General features: G+C 30.3%; 2 protein-coding genes across 3 annotated transcripts; both read right to left on the bottom strand.

The window, feature by feature from the left end:
* Window positions 1–587: 587 nt before the first annotated feature.
* Window positions 588–2,307, bottom strand: LOC143921358 (insecticyanin-B-like). The gene is made up of 4 exons (XM_077444609.1): window positions 2,174–2,307; window positions 1,878–2,076; window positions 1,717–1,803; window positions 588–821 (listed from the first exon to the last, which is right to left on the bottom strand). Exons 1-4 carry the CDS (start codon window positions 2,285–2,287, stop codon window positions 610–612), a joined length of 612 nt encoding a protein of 203 aa, XP_077300735.1. The 5' UTR covers window positions 2,288–2,307; the 3' UTR covers window positions 588–609.
* Window positions 2,308–4,558: 2,251 nt separating this feature from the next.
* On the bottom strand, window positions 4,559–8,916 carry LOC143921077 (uncharacterized). Of its 2 annotated transcripts, XR_013261391.1 has the most exons (8): window positions 8,777–8,916; window positions 8,104–8,314; window positions 7,923–8,009; window positions 7,592–7,845; window positions 7,135–7,452; window positions 5,354–5,555; window positions 4,932–5,018; window positions 4,559–4,859 (listed from the first exon to the last, which is right to left on the bottom strand). XR_013261391.1 is itself a non-coding variant. In XM_077444202.1 (4 exons), exons 1-4 carry the CDS (start codon window positions 8,888–8,890, stop codon window positions 7,613–7,615), a joined length of 645 nt encoding a protein of 214 aa, XP_077300328.1. In that variant the 5' UTR covers window positions 8,891–8,916; the 3' UTR covers window positions 7,135–7,612. The 2 variants fall into 2 exon arrangements, 1 of the variants encoding a protein (XP_077300328.1); XM_077444202.1 differs by lacking the exons at window positions 4,559–4,859; window positions 4,932–5,018; window positions 5,354–5,555 and having other exon boundaries at window positions 7,135–7,845.
* Window positions 8,917–9,392: the final 476 nt, after the last annotated feature.

The following is a 9,392-nucleotide window of genomic DNA, read 5'->3' as shown; positions in this document are numbered from 1 at the left end:
GGGGGGGGGGGACGTCGAGAATCAATGAGTATGATTAATTCTTAAATGATAAAACATTTGCTTACTGCACTGGTTTTTCAAAAATTTTATTAAAACTCATACCAATGTAATAATGCTCTATTTTTTATTATAAAATTATAAGACGATAACAAATATTTATTAAAAAAATGGTTTTTAAATTTAAAATGCGCAAATATGTACATACATAGATGGCAATTTATATGCTGTATATTAAAAACGGATCAAGGTTTTATTATTGTCAATATATACTATACAAAATTATTAATGTTGACCTTAGTTATAGTCACATTTCTTAAACGATTTGTATTTAAATTTTAATAATGCTCGTAACCCATGTACAGTACGGATGACTTATTAATATATTTAACTTTTTTTTAAATTTTATTTGATGAACCACCCGTTTGATGAAGGGTCCCTTTGATGAATGGTTCTTGATGAACAGTCCTTGTATGAATCGTCCTTTGATATCGTACATACAATCGTACAAGACACATAAAAATCACATTCGCACCGAAGTTTATGAAAGCTTTGGAAGTATTTCTGGTTATTTATTTACCGGCAATTTAGATACAATGTTTGAATTCGCCATTACATCGTTTTGACGATTGCCACACAAGTCACGATCAACGACAACAGTGCACCATTGAACGAACAGCTATTGCAAGTTTCACCCCAATGCACCACCGGTTCATAAAGGGTCAAATTCAATTCAGGGCTGATATTAGCTGTGAAGAGATCAGTCACGTTCTCCATACTACTCGGCTTCAAGTACATTTCTCTGCTAAATATCCAGCTGTGAACTGCAAGAAAGTTAAAGGAACCGATTCAAAAACATTTACAGTAAACTCCCGATTATCCGGGAGCGGATTATCCATGCTTGAAAAATATTAATTAATTAAATTCTTTTCTTATATGATTATGAGACGCACCAATTGAAAACACGCGTGTTATTTTAAACCAATGATTGCGCACATAAATGTTTTTCGTTCCCCTTTTAAATGTCTTTTACTTGCGTTAATTCTTTCGGTCGTTTTTGATCAGCGAAGAAGTAACAAGAGCGTGTATTCAGAGCAGATTTTTCGTAACATATGTACGTACATACGTTCAATTATTACCTATCACTTTCTGTGTGAAATTATTTTCTTTGCTGTAAACTCGAAAATATTTTAGATTTACGTACCTGTTCGAGATATGGTTAAAAAAAAATAAGCTAGAGACGTTCACGAGAGATTGTAATAGTTCTGGAGATCCTTCGAAACGAAAAAGTCAGCATACGAAGATTTGCATGCAACTACATATACTCATATGGTTTCATCAAAAACGAGCAGAAAGAATACCAATCAGCGGTCAAATGTGTATGGAAACAGCAAAGTTTTTCCATGAGAAATCATCATTAGAAGACAACTTCAATGCTTCTTCTGGCTGGTTGACTAGATTTTTTTTTATATTTTGGCAACATTAGTACTAACTACTAACGGCCACTTATCTGCTTACTTATAAGCGTTTTTCTTAATAAATAATGAGTATTAAAATTACGAAACAAAAATTTGTGTTGCATATATGATATTATATTCGAAACCAAGTCAAAATTTGATGATCCGGATTATCCGTGCTTTTCAATTATCCGTGCCCTTCCTCCTCAGCATTGGCCCGGATAATCGAGAGTCAAAAATTGCAATAAATTAAAACACTCACTGGTCCTTTGGTTCGACGTGGCGTTAAAGTTACATTCGTGAAGGATCGCATAAGATTCTGGATCGGTTCCGAGCACTTTGATTTCTCCTGTGGAGAAAAATGATATCAAGATTATATACAGTCTGTCCGTTGTGTAAATGTCAGCCGATTTAAAAACTTACTGTCATCGATTTTGAAAGTTCCAGTGTACTCATTTTCAATAAAGACTTCTGCATGCTCGTGTACCATTTCTTTATTTTCCATTCCGTGAAAATGTAACGTGTAATTTGAATCGGATGTCTTGTTAAAATACAACTCGATACATTGCACGTCATTTCCATCGGGATATCGTTGTATTTGATACCACTTTCCATTGAAAATCTACAATTAATCGTTATAATTCGTATTTTTTATAAAAAGTTATAATATAATTCATTTATTAGGGATATTATATTATACATATGTTATAGAAACTGACCGATATCCAATCCAAGTCTAGTTCCGGATTTAATTCCTCACATTTATCGTTCAAAACCAACTCATTGGTGTTGACGATGGCTATCACTATCAATATGAATTTAAACAACCACATGTTTGGAGAGTTGAATACTGAACAAGAAACAATACATTGAATAGCAATGTTATTGTTGCTTTTATATTATATTACGGTTGCAGTTATCTGATTGCATTGCTGATAATTGCAACTCTAGTGGTTCGATCCAATACAGGTTGAAAGCGATGCATCGAGTGCAATAATGCATCAGTATAATAAATTTATACTGATTTATCATTAAAATATTTCCATTTGAACTATGCATGTAGGTTAGCCAAAAAAGCTAACCAAGTTGGCTTAAATGAGAATTCATGTAGATATTTGCCTGCGGGAAAATCAGAAGATGAATCTCTGCTGATTTGGCGGTTGAAGCGATATTTCAAAGATCATCAAATTATTCTTATATCCAATATTCAGCAGTTTTTATTTTATTTTCATTATATTAAATTGTTTATTTAAACTTATTTCTACTCGGAATAATTTATAAACTATAGTCGAACTGATCTATCGCATTCACCCCCCACTAGACCCGCGATGGCTAACTACATTTCGTTCCAGTTTCACATTGTATTTTGGTCAAGAAATACAACATTGTTCATGTGTATAGCGGTCGGTAGAATTTGACTTTTATATTTTGTTAGTTTTGAGATCGTGTTTCGTATTTTGAAATATTTACATTAATCAAATTTTAATATAAAATGCGCAAGTTGTTGATATTATTAATTTATTTATGGAATACGTGTATGTTACATATTAATGGAAATTTATATTTTTTAATTGTATTAAAGACCTTGTAATTGTATTAATATTATTAAAGACCTTGAATTGAACTGTATTATAATAATATTATATATGTATGTATGTAGTTAAATAAGAAATAATTAAAAACAAAAAAGAAATTATTTTACGTCCTTTCAATGTTACAACACATTGCACGAATGCGACAGCAGCTCAATTCTCGTAAATCGAATCGACTATACACACATATGTAGATACGTCAGAATAATTAGTGGTTATTTGATTAATTGGTTATTTAATCTGAATTTGAAGTTATGATAATCAATTTGGAATTAAAATTTTACTCATCGCTATTTTATGAATAAATTGCTGGATAACAGAAAATTTTAACTATATTTTAATGTCATTTGTTTTACATATAAAATAATTGTCTCTTGCTAATTTGGTTCTATAAGTATGCACATATGTATGGATATCAATTGGGAGCTTTCCGAGTTTATATTATTTTTTGAAAAGATTAAAATCATGTTCTATTATTTAAAAAAATTAAATTTACGTTCAAATTCTGTTCGTATGCAAGTTTTATTATATTTACATGTGAACATTATTATTGTCATTATAATGTCGCAGTGAAAAATGCTAATTTTGAATTTTCATCAATGGACCTAGTGAGAAAATTTTTACGTATCAAAGGAACGTTAAATAAAAAATTTCGTTGATTTTAAGCAATGTCCTGTGCCTCCAACCAATCGATTTAACTCGATAAAAATAGATTTTTAGACTCGGAGAAGTAGATTTTTTTCATATAATGATAAATAAAAAGAATAAAAAAAATGCTTAGTATTCATTTATTGAAACTTATTTGAGTCAATTGTGATACGTTTTGACTGAATTAAATGTCACCGTATCGATCGAAATTTCCCATACAAAGCGAGACGCTCTCACGATGGGGAAGCGTTATTTTCAGAAAATCGTCATTTTGTTCACGTTCCCGTGATTATTTTTTAAATAAAAGTTGAGAGTTTCCTTGGGTTCATACATTTATTTGAGCATAAAAATTTACAAAATTTATGAAATACTAGCTGAACCCGGCATGCGCTGCAATGCCAGAATAAGGCGTTCAATTCGCGCTCCCGTTCCCGGTCCTGTTCCCGTTCCCGTTCCCGTTCCCGTTTCCGTTCCCGTTCCAGTTCCCGTTCCCGTCCCCGTTCCCGTTGCAACTGATGATTGGAGCTCAACTAACGTCTCTTCAACGCCGTGTCGTCATAAACCAACTGGTAACGTGGTTACCAACGAACACATTTCTTTGGCTACACAACGACGCTTTAAACTTTCGCGTCGGTAAAATCGTAATTACGAATATTATTATTAAGAGGTTTTTTCCCGTTTTTTTTCACAGTATGCTTCCCGGACATGCATACAACAAACCATGAAAATTCCATCGTAATCGGTCTAGTGGTCTAGGAGCCTATACGAGACAGACATTCAATTTTATATATAGGTATACATATAATAAATAGATAAGGAGATCAGAATGTCATATTTATTTTGCATTAAAATAAAAGCAACTGGTTGATTATACTGACAGTTTATTATTTTGAAATAGTAAAATATAAATACAACGTGTTCACAATACAAATATATTTTTAAACTAAAACTATTCAAAGCATTTTGACAAATGCCGTACAAACTAAAATTAACGATAAAAATGCACTGTTGAGAGAACAACCACTGCAAGTATCACCCCAATGCACTACTGCTTCGTGCAAATTTAATTTCAATTCCAAACTAGGACTGTCTGTGTAATATTTGGCCACTTTATCGATGTCTTTCGCTCTCAAATATACGTCTCTGCTGAAAATCCAGTTAGAAACTGCGAAAATGCATAGCATAAATTTTAATGTTCACGTTTGTTATAATACATTAAACACTGATGGTAACTTACTTGTTTTTTTATTTGAATCTGCATTGTGAACGCATTCGTGGAGAATCGCATATGAGCTTTGGTCAGTTTCGAGTACTCTAATCACCCCTGTAATGGAAAGATTTTTGATATTATCATTGCAGAAATAATGAGCAGTACTCTATGATCATAAAGTTTCAATTCGATTGTATTCAGGCTATAAATTCCAATTCAAAGTGAATGATATGGTTATATTTATACAATTAAAGTCTAATATCAAACGATTTAACTTATTTCTTTAATGACATAATTTTTTTCAAGAAAATACTTTTTATTTAATATTGAGAGATTTACATATCTTTCGTAGCATATTTCATTACGGAAATTTTCACTTTCTTCTTATACAATTGGTCAGTATCCTAGATATTGTAGAATGAATGATGAATGAATTTAAGTTTACTTACTATTTCCTATTAGTAAATTTCCAACTTTAAATGTATTGATTTGAACGTTTGCTTTCTCGTACATATCTTTATCATTTTGCCTTCCATAAATTTCTAAAGTGTAATTTGTGTTGTCTGTTTTGTTTAAATACATTTCTATGCAGCTGACTTCCTTTCCAGGTATGGGATATCGATGAATTTCATACCACCTGTTTCCAAAAAACTGCAACGAATCAAAGAAATGTACATATGTACATTATATCTATGGTAGTTTTTAAACTGGATGTAAGATTTTGGCTTGAATTTTATGCAGAAGTCTTTGTGATTTTTCGAGAGAACCATTTATTTTATTTTATTTTTACATGTGTATATACCAGGAAGACCTTACAGGTAAATCCCAATGCGCCTTCCTGGCCAATTACAATTATTACAAATGCAGCATTTTTACTATAAGTCGTTGAATTACGAGACACTGAAAAATTCACAAATTAACTAGACATCTATGAATTGTACATACATTTTATTGTACATCAATCATACTTCAAATAGTGGTGAAATAGTAGGTAGGAAGGATTTTTAGCCAATTTTTTTACCGGGAACCGTTTCAACAATGAAATCAGAGATAATTGACAAACTCTGATAGGAAATGATCAACCTGGAGTCACAAATCCAGGTAGGACCAATAGCATACTCTGAAAAATTCATTTTAATTCGAGGCCCGGACCCAGGGATCGAACCCGGCGTCTTTCGACGCTAAGCAGACGCTTAACAACCGAGCTATGCTGCTGGCTATTTGAACTTAAATATGATTAAATATTAAATAGTAAAGATTAAATATTAAATATTAATATTAAATAGTAAAGAATGAGATTGAAAGTCATTATATGGTATTAGAAGGAGATACCGAAAACAACTGTGTACCTACATATATATTATTCTTGCTCTTGATTTCTACCATGTGCTATAAAAAGTAAGTACCTTATTTCAGATGAAAAAAAAAGAGAAATTTTTGAAGCCTGTCTTTTAAAATGTAGGAAGGATTTTATATTGTATATATGTATATATGTATGTCGATGTTACGTTATTTTATTTTTATGATACATACATACGTACATATGAATATAAACTGCAACGGTAACATTTTTAAGAGAATCATTGCAAAATTTCAAATTTAACGATTATAATTTTAAAATTTACCGTTTATTTGACTATTTTATCGTGAATTAAGTACATATACAGGAATATTATTGAATAATATTACATTTAAAATCGATGCAAATAGCGTATTATGGATAAGGTAGTCTCGAATTTGTTTATTTTCAGTATTAAATGCGGCAATTTCAAATTGATCAATTCACTGGCACCACAGACTAACCAAATCGTAATAAATGCGATCAGACGGTTGATTCAATTATGATCGAAACTTTCAAATTGCTGAAACTTTAAGTAAATATATATGATTTGCGAAAAACAAAAAATAAAAAAATAAGATTTATTTATTTTACGAATGTACTTTAATACATTTATATGACATTATTCACGTGATATTTATTTTTAATTATTTACAATTCAATATAAGTTATCGTTTTTTTTAGGAAAAGTAACCACATGCAGTTATCTAATCCACGATTTTTTCATTTATCGATAAATACCGTTATAAAAATAATTTACCGTTCATCGGTTTATGAAATTTTACGGTAAATTACAATCCCTGGCCCACTATTATAAGTTGAATTATTATTATGATATGAACCAGTGAGTAGAATTTTGAATATTTTACTGGTAAAATATAAGAACCTCACCTCTGTCCAATCCATGTTTCCTTGCACACTCAGGTTGTCACACATCCCATCTAATATGACAATATCGCTGGCTTTCACCAAAGCTATGGTCAAAAGCAACAGAAAACTAAACGACTGCATGTTTGAAGACTCGTTAATCACTCACAAATAAATCGGACAAACTTCAGTCAATCCTTTTATACTTATATACATATACATACATTTAGTGTTTCATGTCATTTGGTGATTGTCAGATTGTGTATTGTTTTAATTGATAACATACCAAAAAGGGAACATGCCGCAAAATAGCGATTTTTTAGAAATGTCGGTGTTTTTCATCTAGAAATTAGATTTGATAATAAATATCAAGAAAATGACTGTTTTAAGAATGATGTAATTATTAAAAAGAAACAAACTCTTACGATAGTATGATATATTTATAAAATAATAATAATTTATTTATTTATTTATCCATTACATATTAACCCTGACGATCGATTTATACAAATCGATTTTCCGGATTTGCATAATTGATAAATACTATACAAGCCAGCATCAAAGACAGGAATACACCACTGATTGAACTAGCTTTGCAAGTATCATCGTCATGCTTTACATCTCCATACAAATCCAATTGGAGTTCGGTACTATTGATGGCTGAAAAAATGCTTGTTATAAGTTCCACAGCTTCCTTTTTTAAATACAAATCTCTGCTTAAGATCCAATTATGGACTGCAATGAAATTTAACGAATTTTTAATGTGCAATAATTAATATTACGATTTAATATTCCATAATATATGTACTCACTTGTCTTTGTATTCGAAGTCACGTTGTATACACATTCGTGAAGTACTGCAAACGATTCTGTCTCTGTAAGAACTACTTTCAAGAACCCTATATGAAAAAATTCATATGGTATTTAATGTTGATATATGTATACATATGTGTATAGTAAAAATGTATTTATGTATCCTTTAATTGGTCTTACTGTTTCCTAATGTGAAAATTCCCATGTTTCCTATGTTTGTAAATGGAAGAATAATAACCTTTTCATCGTGTACCATTTCGCCATTTTTCATTCCGTGTAACATCAACATGTATTCTGTTTTGTTTTTCATTGTTGCAGATAATTCTACACAATGTAGATTGTTATCTAATATTGGATATCTCCGTATTTCGTACCATGTTCCATTGAAGAACTAAAATTTATAAATTAATATTTTGAACACACCCCGAAAGCCATTTAGATATTTTTAATCTCGAAATGTTAACTAGGGTTATTTTCATCACATAATTGTTTTTATCAGTTTAATCATTTTAAAGATTGAAATATATATCAGAGGGACTAGGTATCAAAACAATAATTCTTCATAATTGTTAACTCTTTAACAAGTTTGTCGAGCTGTTATTTTCATAGTGTTTTGTCCGTTGATATTTCAAAGGTTGGTTTTAGATTGTAATTCCAAAAAAAAAGTACATTCCTTTTAAAAGTTACTAGTATGGTATGATAGAATATGTAAATAGGAACAAAATTTATCTCATAATTAAATTTACTAAATAATCTTGTTTTATGTGCAAAATTTTAACGAATTTCTGCCTTAAAAAATGAGATTATGAGAAAATAGAATATGAGACACCTACTTTAGTAACTTTTAACTTACTTTTTCCCAGGCCATATTTCCTTCGACGGATATACTAGAATGGCAAGGACCATCTAGGATGACCAAACTGTCAGAATAGGCTATCATGGCCACAAGGCAATAGAAAAACAACATCTTTGCTCAATATACCAAAGATCACTGACCAATATTTGGTTTAACGAAGTCTTACTTTTATCTACAACTGTAAAATTTTATGTTATATTTTAATGACCCCGTAATTTTATCATAATAACGGCTTGTAAATCTTGTTGTAAAAGACTATTGATATGTAAAGACATATTTATTTTTCAGATAATGACGTATTAACTATTTTGGGGGCATTTCAATTTTTTTACTACAATTGTTAATTTTGTTTCGATGATGTATGTACATACATACATATGTATATATGTACATACATAGGTATTTATTACATACAAATTTGTACACAAAACGTATATGATCGTGTTTCAAAATCATTCACTAAATGATTTCTAATTTGTATGAATATAATTGTGACTACGGTCAAAGATTAAAATTTTAATAATGTCATTGTAACCTCTAATATTTATTTGTCTTATTATATTTTATTTTTATTTCCTCTAATTTTATTTTTATTTCCAGAATCAGAAAGTGG

The sequence above is a fragment of the Arctopsyche grandis genome, chromosome 13 (assembly GCF_051622035.1).
Source record: "Arctopsyche grandis isolate Sample6627 chromosome 13, ASM5162203v2, whole genome shotgun sequence".
Lineage (NCBI taxonomy): Eukaryota > Metazoa > Arthropoda > Insecta > Trichoptera > Hydropsychidae > Arctopsyche > Arctopsyche grandis.
This window is presented reverse-complemented; position numbering and strand designations above follow the sequence as displayed.

Coding starts and splice junctions, on each gene's coding strand:
- LOC143921358 (XM_077444609.1), bottom strand. CDS start 2,287: ATGTGGTTGTTTAAATTCATATTGATAGTGATAGCCATCGTCAACACC. Junction 1,804..1,877: donor AACTTTCAAAATCGATGACA/GTAAGTTTTTAA, acceptor TTTTCTCCACAG/GAGAAATCAAAGTGCTCGGA. Junction 822..1,716: donor CACGTCGAACCAAAGGACCA/GTGAGTGTTTTA, acceptor ACTTTCTTGCAG/TTCACAGCTGGATATTTAGC.
- LOC143921077 (XM_077444202.1), bottom strand. CDS start 8,890: ATGTTGTTTTTCTATTGCCTTGTGGCCATGATAGCCTATTCTGACAGT. Junction 8,315..8,776: donor GAAATATGGCCTGGGAAAAA/GTAAGTTAAAAG, acceptor TATAAATTTTAG/TTCTTCAATGGAACATGGTA. Junction 7,846..7,922: donor GACTTCGAATACAAAGACAA/GTGAGTACATAT, acceptor ATTTCATTGCAG/TCCATAATTGGATCTTAAGC.